At 39.0% G+C, this 23,079-nt stretch overlaps 1 protein-coding gene across 4 annotated transcripts in view; it reads right to left on the bottom strand.

Moving 5' to 3' along the window:
• The window catches only part of ralgapa2 (Ral GTPase activating protein catalytic subunit alpha 2), a 67,547-nt gene extending 52,004 nt beyond the window's left edge, over positions 1-15,543 (bottom strand). For 3 of the 4 annotated variants that reach the window (XM_061300873.1, XM_061300874.1, XM_061300876.1), the window contains exons 1-11: positions 15,278-15,543; positions 9,472-9,582; positions 9,188-9,237; positions 3,733-3,790; positions 3,063-3,106; positions 2,155-2,335; positions 1,959-2,074; positions 1,410-1,548; positions 1,095-1,303; positions 319-564; positions 4-186 (exon numbers count right to left, since the gene is read on the bottom strand). In XM_061300873.1, coding sequence (XP_061156857.1) covers positions 4-186; positions 319-564; positions 1,095-1,303; positions 1,410-1,548; positions 1,959-2,074; positions 2,155-2,335; positions 3,063-3,106; positions 3,733-3,790; positions 9,188-9,237; positions 9,472-9,582; positions 15,278-15,383 — 1,443 coding nt within the window. In that variant the 5' untranslated portion in view covers positions 15,384-15,543. The remainder of the gene's footprint in view (positions 1-3; positions 187-318; positions 565-1,094; positions 1,304-1,409; positions 1,549-1,958; positions 2,075-2,154; positions 2,336-3,062; positions 3,107-3,732; positions 3,791-9,187; positions 9,238-9,471; positions 9,583-15,277) is intronic. The other variant, XM_061300875.1, reaches the window with a different exon arrangement.
• Positions 15,544-23,079: the final 7,536 nt, after the last annotated feature.

Genomic DNA, 23,079 nt, shown 5'->3' with positions numbered 1-23,079 from the left:
TACCTGTGCTTGCATATTATTATTCTCTGTGCTGAGTATCTGTTCAGTGCTATCATCCACTTCATCTTCTTGTGCAGTTTTGTCTGGCTCTGTCATGAAGCCGGGCTTCTCCTGCAGTATCCACGTTCGGTACACTTTGATCACCTTCCTTGTTGCCGATGCCTCGCAGGAAGGTAACAGGAAAGCCTTAGGAAAGGAGAACACCATTTGTCACGTTGCTGCTTAATTGCGTTAGCTAGAAGGAGCTATGCAACAAACGGCCAGCAGAGGGCAACAGAATCCGTTTAATTCTAGGCTAAGGAAGAGTGCTATGAATACCTGGTGGAAGACCTCGTTGACAAAATTCACATTGTCCCTGGTAGATAGTAAGATGGCATGCACCATGTCATAGACATACTGGTGCTCCTCCTCAATGCTACATAAACTGGAATCACTGGACCGTCGATTTGACAGTGTGCTGCTGTTGGAGTGGCTCTTGTCAGGCTCTCCCGTGGGCCCGTTTGTGTCCCCATCGGAAGTCTTGTCCTTTTCTTTTTCCTGGCTGCTACCGCCTGCAGTGACAGTCTGAATACGCCATAATTGTCAGATACAGTACATAACCTGCTGTATACATACTGTCCACCTGACAAGTTTATTCTTGCCGATTTACAAATTAAATGGTCAAGTGGGATCATCTGAGAACTCTTTTCCCAATATTTACTAGTTAACAGACTACAGTGATCCCTTGTTTATTGCGGATAATTGGTTCCAAAAACCAGCCGCGATAAGTGAAATCTGCGAAGAGCGGTGACGCGAAAACGGACTTCTAAAGAAATGTAAACGAACATTTGGAGCGATACTACATTGTCCTAAAGGTTAGACACGTTTCCTCAATTTAGAAGTTTTATTTTGACTTTTAAATGATTTTTTTTAATTTGGAAAAATAATCCGCGATGTCGTGAAGCCGCGATAAACGAAACGCAAAGTAGCGAGGGATCACTGTACTTCCTGGTCTATGGAGTAATATGAACACAGTATAAAGGCACTTTAGAGTGCTTGTAAAATGACGACGACAACAATCGCAGAGCCAACATTCACAGTTGCGCAATTCCCACCTGGATGAGTTTCGGAAGGACTTCAGGGCCATTCTTTGTATTCTGCGCTGTTGCAGTGCTGCTGATATACTTCTTCTTGAGGAAAAAGGTGACCAGCCAGGTGATGAAAGCTACACGGGGAGCCAGATACTGGTCTCTAGTGCAGAAGGTGCTCTCGTTGTTCCTTGTCACTGGCACGTACAAGGGTTTTGGTCGAAGATGAGGGAGCTCTAAGAAAAAAAAAAATAGAACCCGGATTTGAATCCACAACTTCTCATGCCGCCATACAGAAGACAGTAATGACATATTCGCTAGATGTAATAAACACCGCTTTACCTAACAAAGGCTTGTAGAGATTTGTGAATTTGGTGAAGGAGGGGAATAGATGTGGAAGGTAGTACTTCTTGAACAGGCTGAAGAGAAACCTGAAGCCCGTCTCCTGGTTTTCTTTGTTTCTCCACTCTAAACTGGATGCCTGGCAGGTTTAGACCGAACAAAGACTGACAAGGTCAGACTGACAGTCATTCAGTCGGTCTTCGCTTATTGTGTGCTACATAAAAGACTAACGCTTGCAAAGAAATCATAATGCTGTCTTGGTGGAAACGGAATGATTGCATTCACACTGTACACACATAACAATTGCCATGTTTGTTTTCTCGTTATTATCACCAATTGCAAACTAGAAGAAATACCACTTGAAGAAAATGCTCCCGATGTCACCCGCACAAAATCAGATTATTGCAGTTGGGGTGTTTACACATAAATCAAGATTGAAAACGATTTTAGCAATCATCAATAATACCTTCTGGCAAAAATCTATTCACTTTGGATGAGATGTGGTCAAATGGCGACTTGTGCCATTTCCCTTGCGACAGTATCAATTACCTGGATAACCATGAACTTGAGCAGAGTTTCGAGGATGTAACAAGTCTGGTCATCTGCTACCTTCTCGCCTGCCACAGCTGGAACAAGCGGGGTGATTTCTTCAGGCACCACCTTAGCTACTCACACAGAGAAACACCATGCTCCAGTTTAAAGCAAGAAGTAGCTGGGGAAAAAAAAGTGTCCTTTTCTTGCTTACCGTCGGGTGGGTTGGAGTATGGGTTGTAAATGATGGTGTCAAGGGTGCGAGGCCCCCTGGATGAGGGCACTGCAGGGAAACCCGGCACCAGACAGGCATAGATAAGGAACTGCTCTTCAGCACAATTGTCCCTCAAGGCTTGCAGCCACAGCAGGAAGAGACGGATACCGTCACATCGGATCTATGCAAAAAAAGAAGATGCAAAAGAGGAGCCAGCGTGGACAGAGTGAGTATAAGCAAAATAAAAATGTGAGGATGGCCATAGAGCACATAAAACAGTGGAATTAGTTGTGTCAGAAACAAATACAGTGGAGCCTCGGTTTTCGAACGTCCCGCTTCTCGAACAAATCGGTATTCGAACAAAAAATTTGAGTTTTTTTTTTCTCTTCGGATGTCGGACGAAATTCGGTTGTCGAACCTCGCGAGATGAGCTGAGAGGACCCGCATGCCAAGTGACTCCGTTCGTTATTACATTCTCGTTACTCTGAGGATTGCATCAACTCTAATCATGCCTCCAAAGGAAGCAAGTGGGAGCAGTAAAGCCATCCTAAAACACAAAGACGCTCTTAAAGCATGTGACAGTGAACGCTCGGCGCGCTGCGGTTGCGCGATCGGACCAAATTATGATCCCTGCGCACTGAGGTCCACTTAAATTTTGGAAAGTACATCAGGACATTAAAACTATTTTCTAAATTTCAGCGGCGGATCTGCCACAAATTTTTCTTTGGTTGGAACGGATTTTTTTTTTTTCCATTATTTATAATGGAAAAACATGATTCGGAATTCGAACGATTCACTTCTCGAACAGCCTTCTGGAACGGATTGTGGTCGAAAAACGAGGCTCAACTGTATAACAATATCAAGCGACATCAGCGGAGGTCTTTTTTTAATTTCTTTTTTATTGTCACCTTGAAAGAATTTCCAGTGTGTAGTAGCTTTTTCAGAATAGAACCTGGAAAAAAAAAAGCAGCAAATGGTAAGCACACCTGATAATGTCAATACCTACAGACATTTATAACAAACACAAGTGGGCAGCTATGGGCGACATCTCTATCAAGGCAGATTGACCTTGATGGGGGTCTTGGGAGAATTTCAGGGATGTCACATTTTGCAGATAAAAGTGAACATTTGTTGGCAGTGACACGAAGCTGTCTCGTGCAATCAAATAAGACAAGCTTTGATTGCAAAATGACCCGCATTGAGTGTTTGAATGAGAGAGCCTTGGGGCATGCTCTCAAAATAAATGCAGACTGACATACAGGGCCAAGAATTTACCTCCGTGAAATTGTGTTCAGGATAAAGAATAAGGTTTAAGGTGACTGTCATGATTTCTTTGATTTAATGGGTCAATGATTGAACGAGTTCTAGTCTAGACAACTTTAGGGCAAGGACGATAGCAGCTGTGATGTAATATAAAACGCATTTATGAGTAATTAATTTGTCTTTGTTGTGCAAAATCAGACATCTCGGATGCTGCGGGAGCATAGTGATAAAAAATATAAATCTGAATGATATACATAGCCGCAACAAAAAACATCTGACAATTCATTTGTGGGGAAAAAAATTAGTGGCACATACCTATACTGTGAAACTGCCACCGGTTGTAAATTTTCTCCGGCAGAAATTGCAGGATTTTCTGTTGAAAACAAATGATGTGAAGTTAGCCATGAGCTAAATAAATATTTTTCAAACACTTGAACGCAACGACGATAATTCATGAAACACTCATGAAACAATCTAACCAATTAACAGTGATTCTTTAGGCACGGAACGATTTGTCAAGCAAACTCTAAGGGAAGAGCTACACAGGGCACAACGGAGCCAAATTGCTTTTAAATATTAAAGAGAGCCTCTGCAAAAACAAACCATCATTGCCTACAGTTAGAAATGCATGAACTGAGATAACTATTTATTTTAGCTACTATTACGACTATACTAATAATGGTAATCATAACGCGTACAAATAACAAAAACAATAAAAGGTGATTTAACATGGAGAACAAAGACCACAAAATACAGAGAAAATAAAAATAATGATAGTCTATGAAGAGCATTGCAGCAATCAATATGGTTGGTGGTGAGGTTATGAATATGAATGGAAGCAATATTTAAAAAAAAAAAATGATTTCATTCTCCAAAAAAAAAAAGAATGATATCAATTACCATTGCTTGATTACTGCATGTCTATATGAATGTGCGCGTAATTAACCTTGACGTACATCTTTTATTATTTTTATGTTAACATACCTTTGATTATTTTACCACTGATTGCAAGTCAAGAGATCGCTCATGGTTTGTGATTGATTTGGTTTGTCAACAACTTCCTTTTCATGTCATCCTTCATCTTTAACTTTCCCTTCTTGTCCTCTGGACTAAATCCCTTTCATTATCAGTGGCAGGCGAGATACTGAAAGACGTATAGCCGCACCTCACTATGGATCCGGTGTGGGATTATTTAGATCTATGTTGGCCTCACTTGGGATGGCAGGCATATTATCCGAGGCTGTATGTAACCCAGCAGGGTAGCATGGTTAAGCCTTCCCCAATGTGGATGTGTGTGCACACTCGCAGACACAATAACACAGCCTTTTCTCTCACGTACAGAGCATCAGAAAAGGAGAGTTGGAACGAGATGAAGAAGCTGGCGCCGAAAGACTCCCCGTGGAGCCGAAATGGTGCTTCCTACCAATGAGGAATTTAGTGGCGGATTCAAGGCGAAGGCAGACTCCTCTGTACTGAAGGTTGGCAGAGTTACTATAATCTGCAGCCATACGCCAGCATAAAAATGGGAGCATTACTGTGCTGCAACTACAGCCTTAGCACATTTACATGATCCGCGCTTAGGTTTCTAGCTGCAGGACCTGAACATGGTGCAGAATATACTTCTCTTAGAGGTGGTTCACGAGGGCTTTTTGACAAACACGGTTTCTTAGAACGACAGCTCATTCGCAATTCTTCAACATATATTGATAATACAACAAACTTTTCAATTTAGAAAAAAGTTGGAAAAAAGTATTTCTTAAAAATTACTAATATCAACACATATTAGCACAATGTTCTCTTTTATAATTATGAGTTTGGAAAAGCTTATGACGCTAAAACAAAAACAGCAGATGAAGCGCAAAAATAAAATCAGAAGTAGAGTGCATTCTCATTTCCAACCACTAGATGAAAGCATAGCCACACAATTAAACTTATGCCTATGCCTCGCTTCTCTACAGAGTTCAGTTCCGCTTGTGCCGCAGCATCTCAATGTTATCTGTATCATCATCATAATTTCCCTTTTTGTAGACAATGGAAACAAGGAGGCATTGAACAGAAAACTGAAACACAAATGTCAATAAAAGCTCGCTCAGCACGAAGATAATTCAGATATCGTTTAAAGGCTGGATATACAAGATAATCAATTAATTAATTGTATGGTATTAATTCACTAAATACCGGCAATCAGGTTAAGCAATGTTGATAGTGATCGAAAAATTATTATGCTTTTCTTTTAAAATCTTAATGATTCATTTAAATCCCCTATGAACTATGACTACAACCAGCAATCAAAAGTATGTACTAATACTCAGTGTGGAAAAAAAGTGGTACCAGTGCATCCCTAATATTTATCCATGGTTGCTAGTTTGATGTAAAAAGCTCCCAATAACAAAATGGTTGCAAACAGAATTGTGAACACTCAGTGATGCCAATTTGGTAATTTGGCTCTATAATTAACAACATTAGACTGCTCTAGCAACTATTTTGAAGAAAAAAAAAAAGCTATTCAATCCAGACAAGAGATTCAACGAGAAGATGACAAGAGTAATTCAGAATGCTGAGTCAAATCCGGATGGGTCAGGGCACAGTTATTTCCTGCACAGAAAATCAAGGGAAATGGATATGCACAAACTTCCCTGTTTTTTTTTCCCGATGTCCCACGTTTACCGTGACACAAGGATCGAGCTGCTTTTAGGCAGTCAGCAGATAAGGTCATGTACAGGCATATGGGAGTGTAAACACACGAGACTTTCTCAAGATTGGAGACTGGAGTTCCCTGACAGAGAGGCTCAGACTTGTCTTGTGACTGCAAAAACAGCTGACTGGCAAAGAGTATCACAGTATTTCTTTTGATTGTGCAATTTAGTGTCTACGTTGTTCAAATATACATATGCCTTTTGCATCGCTTTGTTTTAACTGTAACATAAAAACAAAATCAATACAACATTTACCATCATGATGATACCCTTGTTGGCTAGCCTATTAGCAGCTCCAAGTGTTGCTAACTTTAGATGTCAACCACAATGCCTGAAGCAGGGATGGTCAAGGGTCGCATCTGATTTTTGAAACCGGCTTGTTTACTTATCGATAGGCATGCAAAAAACAGGGGAAATAAAAATAATTAGATATGACCGTAAGAGGGTGAGTTCCATTTGTGAGTTCTTATCGAGAAACTTTCATGCGGGCGTGTACAGACAGTTTGATGAGTCTAATTTATTTGCTTATTTATTTTTTAGTCTTACTCTATTTTCATCTTTTGTCCTTAGGCATTCTTTTAGTCAGACTCCTGCATGCTCTTTGATTAGCGAGGCACCAAGTCATTTGTAGATAAAGTATAGCTCAAAATGTCAAATTGTTTACTTTTATAGAGATCTCTAGAAGTTAGTTAGTGGAACTAGCTAACATTAACTGTGGCACTGGAATACTGTAAACTTGTTGATTCCGAGGCTGGTCACTGTGCAGGTGACACGCCCAAGCTATGGGACATTTTTGAGTTTGTAACTTTCCGCATATTATTCTCTTCATCTTACTACACCACTTATTCAGAATGTTTCTTTTTGGGGGGGAATTAGTGTTACAAAATGTAAGCAAAAAAAAAAAAAAAAAAAGCTTTTTACCACCAGGGAGGACAACAGTAGGCTATTGATTAGATAACAGTAATTGAATGTGCCTTTCTGAAAATAAAGTTTTTGTAATAAACAGCCATCGGCCAAACCGGCATGAAGGGTTAGAGATGTTGCTTTTTATTTACTGTGGCGTGCTTCTCTGTTTTATTCTTTATGGGTTTCATTGTGGTGCATTGCTTTACCCTCATGCTATTTACACACCCGTCATGGAAAGGCAAGCCACGTAAGGATTTACAAAACCGTAGTAAGCCAAAGTTTAATCTAGCTGACAATATCAATAACTCCAAAAACAACAACAATCAGTAAGTGGAGATAAATGCCGGACTGCGTTGTCATAAACAGGTTTTCATTCATTTAAAAAAAACCTGCTGCGCAACAAGATACCCTAAAATATGCTTTTAAAGTCTTGCGCAAAAGAAATACAAGTCAATTATGAATGAATGGTATTACTTGTGGGTGTTGCACATTTAGAACAAATGCCTGCCACTCTCTAGACACCCATCACACAACGCTAGCCCCAAGAAAAGGGGTTGCATATGACAGAAAAAGAATCTCTGCATAAGTGTGAAGCAAACACAGAGGGAAGATAAATTGTGTCTATCAGATTGTAAAGGAGACGTGCAAGACGATGAGTAAGAGAATTGTTGTCTCTTGCTTAATGTGCACAATAATTCCAGCCTACAGTGGCTACTCAAAGCAGGTCTTACATTAAAGTACGTGACTCAGCACTATATGGTTCTGTTTTATCAGGGCCAACTTCCTCCATTAACAAAGTACAGAGGCTGATATCATTTTAATGCTTCCTCGCGATCCATAATATAACATTTCATCTAAAACAAAAGGTAAAGGTGTCAAACTCAAGTCCCGGGGGCCAGATACGGCCCGCCTCATCATTTTATGTGGCTCGCGAAGACAAATTGTGCCTCAAATTCGTGTGTCATTACTAGAATTGCAAATTGTCTTCACTTTTAATAAAATATGTATATTTTTAAAATATTTGACCAGTTTTTACTTGTCTGATTTGAAAACAAGTTATTTGTCAGTTTGTTTTGTAGCTTTTACTGTATATAATATGAGGTGCTCATACATTTATTTAGGTTAACAGTCATAATGGCCGTCCGAAAGAAGCTATGCCTACAATGCGGCTTGCGAAAAAAATGAGACTGACACTGTAATATGGTGTAAAGAACATGTCCTCAATTTAGCACATCATAGGATCAAATGATGTAGTGGAAGTATTGTCCTATATCAGCGTTGAATGCTAATCTTCTGCGTCCATGAAAAAAAATCACGACAGACAGGAACTAAAAGGGGACAAGTGAGGGTTAAGCTGCATTCAATATTAGTTCTGTTTTTAAGACCGCATACATATGCAGGAGGCGAGAATCAACACTTTAGTCAGAGGTCAACCTGTGAGCGCGCCTACAGTCGAGGAGATTATTTAGTTGTGGCAGAAGGAACATTGAAGGACAATTTAGGTGGTCTGCAGAATTTCAGGCTCTGGACAATTTTTTTTTTTGTATTTACAACACAACCTTATTGTTTACCCAGAAGCAAAGAGCATTCCTGAGCACGTCTTCCATGAGTATAGAGAAGACATACTACATACCGTAATTTTTGGACTATAAGTCACGTTTTTTTTCATAGTTTGGGTGGGGGGGGGGGCGACTTATACTCAGGAGCGACTTGTATACATATATGGTTTTTTTTCACTTTTTTGGGCATTTTATGGCTGGTGCGACTTATACTCCGGTGCGACTTATAGTCCGAAAATTACGGTACATACATACATACATACTATAATGATAACAATTTTATATTGTGTCACCCTGATAGTTCTCCTTTGAATAAATGTAACTGGAGAGCTAAGTATTTGTATTGGACACTGGAGCTGTCTTTGCAGTCAAATGGAAAAACAGGGTGGAGGACTTTAACCTGCATGCCCAACATGAGTGCTCCGTCAAATAGGGGGAAGGGCCACCACACACACTCAAGCTGGAAAATGATTGAGCTCAAGAACTTCCTCTCGTCTAATGCAGCCAGTCGATTTGTTTAAACCGTTTAAGGACTAAGTAACTAATATTGAGGCATCAACATATTTTAGAAATGTTTTGAAATACCGGTGAGAGAAAACAACAACTTACTTCAAAAATAAAGAGGACAGAGTCCAGCTCCTCCCTTTGAGACTTGATCCCTGAGAAAAATAAATCACATACAATAATGGAGTAAATGTGAAAATCAATAAGGGTATGTTTTTGATTACATTCTCATAATTTAGCAAAAAAAATTACAACAACATACTGGTTGGAGATGAGACAAAAATGAAGGGTTTTTTTTGGAATGGTTTGTTGAATTTCTGTGCAAATGATGCAGGTCAAGTGGAAAGTGTAAATTTGAGAAAGAAGAAGAAGAAAGAGGCTGAACCCACCTTTTTGTTTTAAGTTGCTTTCCAGTGTAATGAAATTTTCATGGAAGATAAAATAAATCTGTGAAACATTGCTCTCGAAGAATAGCTTCAGCTCACTCTTGTCAATGTTATCTGTAAAAAAAAAAAGGAGTAAATCTTAAATGCAATATAGTATGCAATAGGCAAACACGAAACTATCATCGCTGCTGTATTTAGTAGAATAAACCTCCCAAGCTGATAGCAGTGCAAAGGTTAGGACATTTTTCCAACCTCTAACTAAATACATTTCTCACAAACATTACCCTGCTAACCAAAGATAGTCTCACTGTGGGGAGTAATGACAACTTAGAAAATCTAACTGCTGCTAACTATCAAACCGTGACATGGTGGTGAATAATTTCCCATCTTATATGCAAAGCGGTATTATGCTAATGAGTGCATCTTTAATGTTGGTTTTCCGTGAACTGCCTTTGAACTGGATATGCCAGGCAAGCAGTCCTAGTGTGCACACAGGGCTTATTTGCAGAGGGGGTGAAGGTCATCTGCTGGAGTGAGCCAATGATCTATTTACACACCAGCCATCAACTTACTATATCCACATTTTATTTTATGTTAACTTAGCATACACAATCAAAGATTTTTTTTTTTAATTGACACCTTTTAGGTTTCAACCACATTTAGCGATCCCAGAAGCTGACAGTGTGAGGAATTTATACCACCTGCATTATTGATATGCTATGTCATGCTCACACCACGATATCCAAACCCTCATTAGCAATAGCTTTGTGCTTACTGACACTGCAGGTGCTCCAAGCTAATGCCAAAATGGAGATGAGGGGAGAGCAAAGGAATCCTTCCAGGGTATAATATATGTTGAAATCAGACAAGGGAGGGGACTCTTTTAAAGAATAAACTCAGAGCGGTTCCTTGAGCTCCTTAATTAATGTGTAATTTACCAAGACATGATCCCTAAAATGTCACCGCTACGATTTTTTGTTGGTTCGGTGTGAATGGTGTTCATTTCTGGCAGATTAGCAAATGTTTAAAGATAAGGGATATAAGTAAGGCAGCCTCAACCAATTGAGGGTTGGAGGCTGGAAGGGCACATTGACAAATTAAGCGAAACTAGACAAACTGGATTTTGCTGAGCTGTGGAAAACAAACAGCCATCATCCATCACAACGAATCGGTCTATTATTCATTATATTCCTCACAGAATATTGGTGGTTTGAAAATACAAACACCAGTGGCCGAATGTAAAATTAATAATAAATTATAGAAAAAAAAAAAAACAAGGGCCACCGTAGATGTTTAAGTGGAATGATCAATTGTTCTACAGTAATTGTCGATTTTAAGGTCATAAAGGCTGAAGTTCATGTTTGTCAACTTTTTAGCCCCCTCCCTCTATCAGGGGTGTCAAACTCTTTTTTTTTCGCGGGCCGCATTGTAGTCATAGCTTCTTTCGGACGGCCATTATGACTGTCAACCCAAATAAATGGATGAGCACCTCATATTATATACAGTAAAAGCTACAAAAACAAACTGACAAATAACTCGTTTTCAAATCTGACGAGTAAAAACTGGTCAAATATTTTAAAAAAAGAGATATTATTAAGAGTGAAGACAATTTGCAATTCTAGTAATGACACACGAATTTGATGCACAATTTGTCTTCGCGGGCCACATAAAATGATGTGGCAGGCCGTATCTGGCCCCCGGGCCTTGAGTTTGACACCTGTCCACTACATCATACCGTTCTGTACTGTAGTTCTCCTTTCCGCTACAAACCAAGCCAAGCAGAACTGCTCCATACAGCTGTTTCCAACACTAAGTGGAGGAATAAACTCTTAAGAGATTATATTACACCTACATTGTAAGCCAAAAAGATGATAAGAGGTTGAAGTTATTCTCAAGTCCATGTTGACTTTCACAAAAGGGCAGAGTGAGAAGTGATCTCAGCCTTCACTTGAGCCTCACAGAGGACCTTGTTGAGAGCTTCAGGCAGTATTGCGCTTATTGTTTCACCTTGTTGTGATTTCCTCTCAAGGCAAGTTGATACTGCGTCACGACACACGTTTTAAGTAAAACTTTAATGGCATAATTTAATTTGAATATTAAAGAGCAAGCTTTGAAAACATGACCCTGAGTTACAAACCAATATCTACAGACTAATGTGCACTCAGGCAACCTAAGTGCATGTTTGAATTAAGTAAATTCAAAAGATTTTTAGTCTGCTGGATTGCATACATAAGGTAACTTAATTGACACAAGCATGCTTTAAAAAGTTAACAGTGCATGTAATGTATTTACATTTTGATTTATTTTGTGCAACCACCTGACAAAATCAAATTGAGTAAATTCAAAAAAGAATTCGGTGCATGCTGATTCTGAAAGAAGGACCAGGTCTGACTCATTAAATACCAAGAACGACTTAAGTCGTCCATTATAATGAAAACATTCAGTGCTAAGGTTGAGTTACGTCAGTTGATGGTTTTAGTTTTGAGTATCTGTATTTATTTTCTTGTTTTACTATTAATAATGCATAACTTCTTTTGAAAATTATAGTTTTATTTCTTGCAGGAGTCCATCTTCCAATGTTTCTAAAATACAGTGGTAATACTATGAGATCCCGACTACAAAATTGGCTAATGTTATTCACCTTCACTCTCGACCTCTTGATCTTTTTGTGATGACAGCCGGTTCCAAGATGAGTATCGCTAACTATTTTCCTAAGATAAACATTCTCATTCTGCACAGTCAACACTGATGAGATGACAATGGCTCAGCATGCGAGTAGTTTGAGGCAACAAAGAGCCTGAGGAATAACCATTTGCCAGTCCCTGTGACTTCATATCTTGCAGTGAGAAAAGTACTGGTAGCTTTGCTGCTCTCCTGTAATTAACAACCTCAGCCAAATCCAACCAGACATGACCAGAAAATTAACATGCAGCCACTTTCGCACTCAAGTCCCACAGATCTGCTCAGTGAGAAGGAAAACAATATGGGGCCACTCTCAAAATAGCCCTTAACCCATTGCTTGCTTTCTCTAAATGGTTTGATATGGAAAGTAAACACCAAAGAAGGATATCAGTGATTGCAAAGAGAATTAATTTGACATAGCCGCGTTGGTGAAAGGATACTTTGTTCTGGTTGCGGTTAGCCGTTCTTAGTATAGATTGGGAAAAACTAACACGTCAACATCAGTACAGTGATCCCTCGCTACTTCGCGTTTTGTTTATCGCGGCTTCACTACATCGCGGATTTTTTTTGCCCAAATTAAAAAAAACATTTAAAAGTCAAAATAAAACTTCTAAATTGAGGAAACATGTGTCTAACCTTTAGGACAATGTAGTATTGCTCCAAATGTTCGTTTACATTCCTTTAAAAGTCCGTTTTTGCGTGTTAGCACGATCGGGAATTAGCATATTTTTATTTAACTCATTAGCCTGCCCAGTACTTCTTGTTGGTGACCGTACTTTGCGGATTTCACTTATTACGGGTGGTTTTTGGAACCAATTATCCGCGATAAACGAGGGATTACTGTATTATTAAAAGATTGCCTTCACAAAGTCAGGTTAGCATTTCCTAAAACCATCATATTCTAAACCTTCAGATTGACAATATTGCAATTTGCCCTCAGGTCAAGAGTCTGTGGCCATGCTGGATTTTCATTCAAAGCTCATTTCAATAACATTATTCGCTCCACTTATTTTCACTTTGGCAATGTCAACCATGCCTGCCCATCTCCATCATCCAATAACTGTAATTCTTCATTCATTCTACATCTTTCAGTGAGGCAAGTCATCCACGTCAACGCCTTTGTAACTCCCAGATTTGATTATCGCAACACACTTCTCGATTGTCTGAAAGAAAAGCTGATGTGTCAACTACAACTGTTCTAGATCTCAGCGGCCTGCATCATAATAAACACACCATAAAAAATATTGCATTGACTTCAAAATACTGCTTCTGACAATTATTATTTCTTGGACCTCTGTGACACTGAAATTGGCTGTTACACTTCCTACACGATGGCAAAATTAGAACATTTTGACATGAGAAAATACAGTGCCAGCTATATTGCCATTTAATCCTTGTACTGCCCATTACAGCATCACTCATCAGCGCTTCGTGTCCACACAGGAACCAGCAGCACTGGGAGGAAATCCTTCCTTTGCTAAAAACATGGAAGAATCAGTGATGGTTGGGTGGGACTGGTGGTAACTTGCGGCGGTGGCAACGTGCAAGCTGTATCACTCAACTGCTGGACAAACAGACTAGCTTATCTTTAACTGCACACATGGAAAGTGAGACAGTATTTTTGTTTTGACCTCCACTTTGGGTTGCAATACATGACATTGAACTCGGGACAGGTGCAGGACAATGGCAGAAAAAACAAAACTCGGTTCCAGAATTTTGTTGGAATTATAGATGTTCCTTATCTTGGCTTACAGATTTTTGTTTTTTTTAAGAAGATCCCAAAACTTTTAATTGGTGTGCCCTGGTAGAGCAAAACATTTGTGCAGAAATACAAATTATATCTCCACATACTTTTAATAGTTTCCAGAATAGAATGCACCTCTTGCCCTGATATTAATTGCATTTATTCTGCTCATAATTCCCTCTAGTCAACTTTCTCCATCTTCACATTTTCCCCAAGTACACACTGACCCACATGTGTCTGGGTTAAGGGCAAGTGTTATCGAGCCCACCATATGTTAGCAGTCTTCCTGCGTAGGTGTCCAGCTCCACTCATAACATTAAATTGAATTCAAATGATTCATGTATGATGAGTATATACAGGGCTGCATACTTAATTTTTTGAATCAGTGGTCCTTAAACTGAAATTTTAGTGGTGCAAGTACATAATTTAGGCATGTACATGAATCACACATTGACTTGCAAAGTAAATATTCACATTTGTTGTTGTTAAATATATTCCAAATATATACTATACAATATAATGCAATGCTATATAAAACAACACATCTTGATTTATTTCATGCTTCCACCCTTTGTCAAAATAAAAAGGCAGTTTTTTTTTAAATAATCTGTCATTGGTTCACTAGTAATTTTATTACTTGGTTACTTGGCATCAGTGAGAGGTCATCAAATGTGTGATGGACAATGATTCCATTTTAGATTAACAGTGAACAAAAATATTTAACAATTGAAAAACGTCAATCTATCGGCTGTATTGTGACAGGAAAACCAATTAAATACTCTTTCATCAGATGTTAGAAGGTACAAATTTAACTTTTGGTCATATACTTGCAGTATTATTTTCAAATGTTAAATGTCCAGGTGTGCAACTTGATGTTAGTTCCTGCAGGCAATAAAGATGAACTTGGTATTCTCCCTTTTAGGTTTAAACTTGAATCGTGTAATCGTGCAATTAATTGGTGGCCATTTGACATAAATGCATGTTATTAGTAAAGACAAAGGGATACATGGAAACAATGGTTGCAGCGGGCTTCTGGGAAACTGATGCCCTAATGATACACCGTTGGTTAGCATCGTCAGCCTCGTTAGCAGTCAGGGGAGCTAGCACCCACGTTGCATCACAATGGATTATTGTTACATCAAGCACAATGCACGGACGCGAGAACGGCGTGCAAAACATGCCAGAGTGCGAGTCGAGCCACTTTGGCCATGAGCGGAGCCTGTCAACGGGCTTAGTCAAGTGATCACAATGACAGCCAGCCTGCAAGCCAGCCTGCAAGCCTGCCTGAATGAAGGCAGTCGGCTGGTACCAGCGAGCTAGCCCGACTAGCCTAGCCTCGATTGGCGATGCGGCATCAAAAAAGCACGGTGTCATTTCACTCACCCAACAGAGAGCGCAGGTGCTTCAGCCGCGTCAGAACATCCTTCTTTGGGTCCAAAACTTTCTGTGTAGATTTCTTGACGTCTCCATGGCCCCGTCGAGTGAACATTCCGCTGTCAAATGCAACCTTGGAAGCCGATCACCTGTGTTGTTATCATACACCGAGGCTCCAGTGTGACTGTCACTTCCCTCACCACCACTCAATGCTTGCTCGGTAAACATTCGCCCAACCAGTGGTTCTTTTCCCCTCTTTTTTTTTTTTTTTTTTTCCCTGATAGTGTAAACACGGAAGCGCGTCTGACAGCGAGGAGTGGTCCAACGCTTCGTCGCCTAGTAATTTATAAAACCTTACATTTGAATCAATGTGTCAACAGTTTTATTTAAAACTTAAATGTTAGACAATCACTTCTATATTCTATTCAATATGTATTATATTATTATTCAATGCTATAACACTAACACTTTTCACACTTTCGCACGGTGATTTGTCCATCGATTAAACCATGTTAAGAAGCTAGAGTCAGTCAATACGCTTAAATCTATATTTTGCGAGTCGATATAATACACAAATATATGTCATATCAGCAGTTGACAACTCATGGCTCCAAAGCGCCTCCTGGTGTTTTAAAATAAAATGACACTGTCAGTGGATGAAATTCATCATCAGATCATTCTTCGCATTCTTAAGGTAAATTACGTGTACCGTATTCGCACGTTTGACTTAAATGTAATTGTTAAATAAAGTGTTAAATTAATTATTTTAAAAACAATATGTAAAAAGAACATTACTATTTATTTACTGCATATGCACATAACATCAAGATACACTACTAAATTGGGGAGGATGTTGTGCTTTCGTTTGAAAATTTAGCATGAATATTTGGGGTTTTAAACATTTAACAATCTTCACACGACATCACATTTCATCGTAAATGTGCCAAATTTAATCCACTGCAAAATTAGCTTTTATATACTATATCTAAAAAAAGTCTAACATCTTTTTAAGAGAGACTTTTACAAGGAGGTGGCAAAATATGCACAGTCATCAGAGTACAACAGAATTTGATGTGATCATACTGTATATTTCCAGAAATCTGGAGGAAACAACTCTGTATAAAAGATAACCAGTGTGAAAATATGTCCACATACGCATATGGGTAATAACCAATTAAATACACAATAGATTTCTATTTCCATAACTAGAAAAAAAAAATGCAAGAAATTGGGTTAAATGGTACTTTTCTCACTGAAATGTATCATTTGTGCCAAAGAAAAGCAGATCTTGTTGTGGAGATCAAATATTTTGAGTTACAGTTTGATTACAAAAATCGTTATAATGTTTGAATGTTAGATTCTGATCAATGATGATGCTCAAACACTTAAATTGATTGATTATTTGCATTTCAGTCATTTGAATGGTTCAAGTGTGTTCTTTAATATTACTGTAGCGTTGTCCCCTGTTTCAAATACATTACACAGTATTGACCCACATCCAAGGTTGACTCCAGGAATTTGTGTGCTAATGAAGGGGATGAGCTACATAGGACTACATCATCATCATCATCCTCATCCTCATCATCATCATCATCATCATCATCATCATCATCATCATCATCATCATCATCATCATCATAAAAATAACTGCACTAAAAATAAATTGTCGCTGATTTTTTTTTACATAAAGGCAGAACAACAGTGATCCCAATAGTGAGCCCAGGGGCACACCTTTCTTGACCGGAATGTGATAAGACGATCCAGCACTTTTCAGCAATTGTGATTTTTCAGACAAGTAGCTTGGTCAGACACACCACAGGTTACAGATCTTAATTGTTAAGTTTTCATCATCTACTGCAGGGGTGTCAAACTCATTTCTTTCGGGGGCCGTATTGTAGTCATAGCTTATTTCGGAGGGCCATTGACTGTCAACCCAACTAAATGTATGACCACCTCGTATATATACAGTAAAAACTACAAAACAAGCTACAAAACAAACTGACAAATAACTTGTGTTCAAATCAGACGAGTAGAAACTGGTCAAATATTTAAAAAAAAAGATATTAGTAAAAGTGAAGACAATTTGCAATTCTAGTAATGACACACGAATTTGATGCACAATTTGTCTTCGCGGGCCAAATAAAATAATGTGGTGGCCCGTATCTGGCCCCTGGGCCTTGAGTTTGACACCTGTGATCTACTGTATCAAGCAAATAGTTATTGATTATTCAATAATTCATCAGAAAATTATTAATTTGGGATCAAAATAAATTATAGTAATTAATGTTCTTTATTTATTTTGGGTCGGTTTGTTTAGTCAGAAAAATGAAAGATAATGCAATTAGTGGCCGAAAATAATGAACACACTTGATATTTGATAGATCAGTGAGGATCTCTCCTCACTTGATATTTGATAGATCAGTGAGGATCTCTCCTGGTCCACCAACACCGCATCACTGGCAAAGAAAGCCCAGCGCCGCCTGTACTTCCTGCGGAAACTCAGGCGAGCGAGCGCTCCTCCGGCCGTCATGACTACATTTTACCACGGCACCATTGAGAGCGTCCTCTCCAGCTGTATTGCTGTTTGGGGTGGCGGCTGCACTGACTACAACTTGAAGGCCCTGCAGCGCATAGTGAACACGGCTGGTAAGATTATTGGTGCTTCGCTCCCCTCCTTGAAGAACATTTACACCTCCCATCTCACCCGCAAGGCGACCACGATTGTGAGTGATGTGAGTCACCCCGCTCACTCTTTGTTTGAGCTTCTGCCCTCTGGGAAGAGGTACAGGAGCCTGCGCTCCCGCACCACCAGACTCTCCAACAGCTTCATACTCCAGGCTGTTAGGATCCTGAACTCGCCCCCCCCTTTCTGCGTAGCGTCCTGTACTTTACGCTATGCTTACTGTCTGCTGTACGCACACTGGCTCAGTTTTGCTCCTCTTATTTATTGGGTTATTTGTTTATTATTTATTCATCACTCATTTTATTTATTTATTATTTATTAGTTATTGTTTGTGCCTTCTTGTTTTTATTTTGTGTTGTCTGCTTGTATGTTTATCGTGTACTGTGTCTCGTCACCCTGGGAAGAAGGAAACGGAATTTCGGTCTCTTTGTGTGTCTTGACATAAGAAGGGATTGTCGTGTACTGTGTCTCGTCACCGTGGGATAGGTGAAACGTAATTTCGATTTCTTTGTGTGTCTTGGCATGAAGGAATTGACAATTAAGATGACTCTGACTCTGACTCTGACAATAAAGTGACTTTGAACTTTGAACTTTATTATATGAAACCTCAATCTGTTTAATCTCATGCTTTTTTATGTGAACCACGCTGGATAGGTTGCGCAATAACACATATATATATAACATTGACCTATTTACAGATACAAGAATCAAATGTCCTATAGCTATTTCAGAATTGATACATTATTTCTTTATTTTTATCATCACTTATGCTCAAATTTAGGCATCACTTGAATCACCAATAGAGGGCGCTCAGGTCACGTGCAACGGAAAAGGGAAAGTTAACCAAACGACTGCAGAGTCCACGATGTTAAAAATCGAAAGAAATAACTACTTAAAACAGTCAAACTGGAGGTTTCATGCGGCTGTAAATTTTGATTGTGAGAGAAAGCAACAAGTGATTTATTCAAGTGTGCATTAGAAAATATTGATCAGTGACAATATTGTTGAAGTGATTGTGTCTCTTTTTCAAGATTGCTCAAAGAAAATGAAAGAGGGAATGACAGCTGAAGCTAAGGACTAAAAAAAAAAAAAAAATAGAGTGAAATCTGCTTTTGGCCCACAGTTTGCTATGACACTCATTATCTGAAGTGGGCCATTTTGAGGAAGGAGTAATCACCGCCGTAATCATCGCTTACTCTTGGCAAACCTGCCCTGCTGTTCAAGGGCGTCTTATTGCTTATTATCTGAGATAACATGGACCATCGATAATCTTTCAACAACAACAGCGAGAGACAATACTCATCTATTGTCTTCATGCACCTGCAAGGTCATGTGAGGTCATATGATTATGAAAATTTGGTGTTCAGACAATTCAGAAGCTTTTACAAATCTCAGTTTAGTCTAGTAAGAGAGAATCTCTTTTTACAAATATACTGTATGGTGTCATGTGCCTTGTTCTAACTACCCACGCAAATCTAGGAGTTAGTAGTGTTTTAAAAATCTTGTGACCAAAGGGTGGCACTGCAGCATCACAAATGTAGACTGCTCTTCTCAATGGTCAGGCTGTCTATAATCCAAGGTTTGAAAAGCACTTGTCGCCTCTAAATTGTTCCTACAAAGAGCTTGGAAATACTTGACTTTTCTCCTTATGTGGTTATGGATTTCCCTTTTCTACAATTAAGTGCCATTAAAAGCTAATGTATCCAGTTTAACCACATTAAAGCAGTTGGGGGTGGATTGTGCCATATTTTACCCATCCATGTTTTAAAAAAAGGCAACTTGCAACTTCATTGAATTATTTAAAAAAAAAAAAACGTAACAAAAAAAAAGAACAATAACAAAATGAGCAGAATGGAAATTAAAGGGAAATTCCACATTTTAAAAGACGACCAAAAAAAGGCACAAGATCGAAAAAAATTCATGATGATTTTGATAAAGATTCTTTAATATATTTTAGCATCCATAATATACTTAGTTGCATAAAACGCCTAAAATGTAGGTATCTGGATTTTCAGTGATCTGCCGTGACACGCAAAACACGTATCTTGATGAGAGGCAATGACATTAATATTTTCTTGTCAAATGGTTACACATCTTTGGTTTGTTAAACAAACACGCACACACGCGCACACGTAGACGGTCAGTGACAATGACATTAATTGGAGTTAATAATTTTTGGAACGGATCTCTAAAGCGTAAAAGTAAATTTGCTTTATAGCTCACATGCTCTGTGATAAAGTGAAACGTTTGAAATATCATAAAATACCAAGCCTTAGTGGCAACTATTTTAATATCACAGAAATATTTTAAATACTGTTGCGTCACTTTTAATTTTACAAAAGCTATTTATCTCATTTGCCACCAGGGGTCGTCATATTGCCCTCAACTAAAACGACGGCATCATTACATTTATCTTTATTGTTTTATTCAGAACATTCTGTCCGAATTTAAACAAATGTCTAAATAAGACTAGTATTATATACAATAATTCAGTCAAATGACTAATTATGAAAATGAAGCTGTGTATTAAATGTATAGTGTATTATGTCGTATATACATCAATTGCTAAGTCTCATGCTAAGTGGATTGAGGCATATTTCCATAGAGGTTAATGAGGGGGCACTCTGAAGTAATTAAAGCAAGAGCATTATAAGGCAACTGTTTCACATAAGGTACTCACTGCAAAATATGCTATACTTAATTAAAACTCTTTTGCTGACAGCATTTTGTATCTTCCAGGTAATCTGCTGTGAAATTAATAAGGCCCGGAGAATTAAATGACGCTTTCTGGCAAAGAAAGGCGATTTTTCTTCTGCAGTATGCATGACAGGGGTTTCCATTTGGAATGTGTGATCCATATTAAGCTGAAAAATAGTTCTTCAGGTTCTCTCCCTAATCTGATTCCAATTTCACTGGCGATGCGACACTGTAGCGACAAGCCAGGGAACGTTTAATTGAAAAGCCTGTGCGTTTTAATTGGATTCTGTTAAGATGTGAAATCGCCTCCTGAATTACAGCCAGTGTGCCTTTAAAAGCTGATACCGACTGGTTTCCAGCGGTGATCAGTTAAGGGGCTGAAATAATGCCTCCATTCAACGCCGTGTCTCCGTACTGAGACATTCTTGAATTTGAACCCAAACGGTATACTCGGTGGGCGGCCTTGCATTTCAAAGCCAAAACTATCTGTTAAATGAATAAATCGATTGTTGGGGAATGCTTCGGACACAATGGCAAAGACTTAAGGATTCAAGTTGTCGCACAATTCTGTTAATCGAGCCTTTGACGTCATGGCAAACATGACCCAATCTAGCAATATTCTGGATTAAAACGCACATTTCTCCATCGCGGATACTTCAGCTGTCAGATAACCATTCCGAAGCAAGAAATCATGATATCATAGTTAAGCCGAGGGTGTTAACATCCGACTGTCACAAGTTCAGTCCCTGTGTGGGTGGCACACAGCGAGCTTCCTTCACCCCCTCGAGGTTGGTGCTCTCCCAACCTCATACATTGAGATTTGTGGATTCTCCCGTTTGAGGGCCAGTCTCACCGTAGTGTGTGAAAAAAAAAAAAACCAGCCCTGCTCTCCTCCACCTACATCTGTGACCCCCTCCGATAAGCCCGGAGTTCATCCTTTTCACTGATTAGTTTGCTGGCAGATTGAATGGCCGTGTGTGACCTTGTTGGCACTACCTGTGTGCCTGGATCAGCAGGTGGCGGCTACACTGTCCAACATGATACTGAAACCATTATTTATTCTCTGCCTGCCCAGCAAATCCAAGTTTTCCACCTCACACAGAATTTATGGAAGGTAGATGCCATCTTTAGCTAGTTTATATTCTAGAAAAATGCTGTCGCTGAAATGTAATGCTAATATTACACACATAACTTGTAAAATGTGATTTATATTCTAGCGGAGTATACTGAGGTCATTAATAAGTTGTCTGGCAAAATTCGTACTGTATAAACGGTGTGTATATGGTAGCATTGACATGTTTGTATTTGTTGTGTGTTATTTACGGTCTGGACGAAAGCTCCACCACTGTGAAATAACAAGCACAAGAGGGATTTCATGCCTTTGCCTCTCTGGAAAGAAATGTTTTTCTCAGTCAACACAATGTAGTTCCCTTCCCAACAAACTTTGTTTACCTCACCAGACTGGCAGCAGCCTATATATTTCCTGAAAAGCCAATAGAATTAAATGGCGTCATTAAGTATGGGTTCCCACGGGTATAGTGCATTCAGGTTTACTTATGTTACACCTCTGGCCTTTTTTATCGTTGTTATCAATGGCACGCTGTGCATCATTAGAAAAAGACAAACAGCCTTCTTTCTTTCTGGGGTGCAGACAGAAAATCAATGCTCAGTTTCCCATGAGCACCTAATTAGCTGGACACTTGTGCGCTGTTAAAACACAGAGCAGATCTCTTTGTCCGACGGGTCGATAGGGCGAAATGCACGAGAGACACCTTCAGAGCTGATAAAGTGTCAGAGAGCTGAGGAGTAAACACACAAGTGACACTTATGGTCTAGCACGTCTCACACCTACTATATGCTTCAGCAGACTTGATTTCAACTTTATCGGCTGAGTCGCAGGCACATTTCACACTCGGGTCAAAACAAATGTTTTTTTCTTATCTCATTATGACTTGCGATGATTTTTGATACACACTACCGAAACTATCTTTGTTGTTTTTAAAGCTAGGTATAGGTTTTATTCCATTTTGGTTCAAAAGAGTCAAGGGATTGCTTGAAAGATGGTCAGACTGATTTACTGTTCAAGGAAACCTCAAAGAAAATATATGGTCATAAATTCAAACAAAATTATAATCATTATCATGGCTGACGGTTCAGTGAGCATCTCGTGGATGAACTCCATAAATGTAAATTTAGTTCTTTTTTTGTGTGATGCCAACACATAAAAGTACTAATGATGGCAAACAGCAATAGGGTGAAGGTATCCCCCAGAAACGTAATCTGAATTTTGAAGACAGGAAGCACTCTGGCTAGTCCGTAGAACACATCGATGCAATTACATTTTATATTCACGACTATTGCTTAACGGATGCTAAATGTATCGCCAGTTAGCCACGTAGCATGTAGAATTATTTAAACTAGACATACTGAT

This window comes from Syngnathus typhle, linkage group LG16 (assembly GCF_033458585.1).
Source record: "Syngnathus typhle isolate RoL2023-S1 ecotype Sweden linkage group LG16, RoL_Styp_1.0, whole genome shotgun sequence".
NCBI lineage: Eukaryota > Metazoa > Chordata > Actinopteri > Syngnathiformes > Syngnathidae > Syngnathus > Syngnathus typhle.
This window is presented reverse-complemented; position numbering and strand designations above follow the sequence as displayed.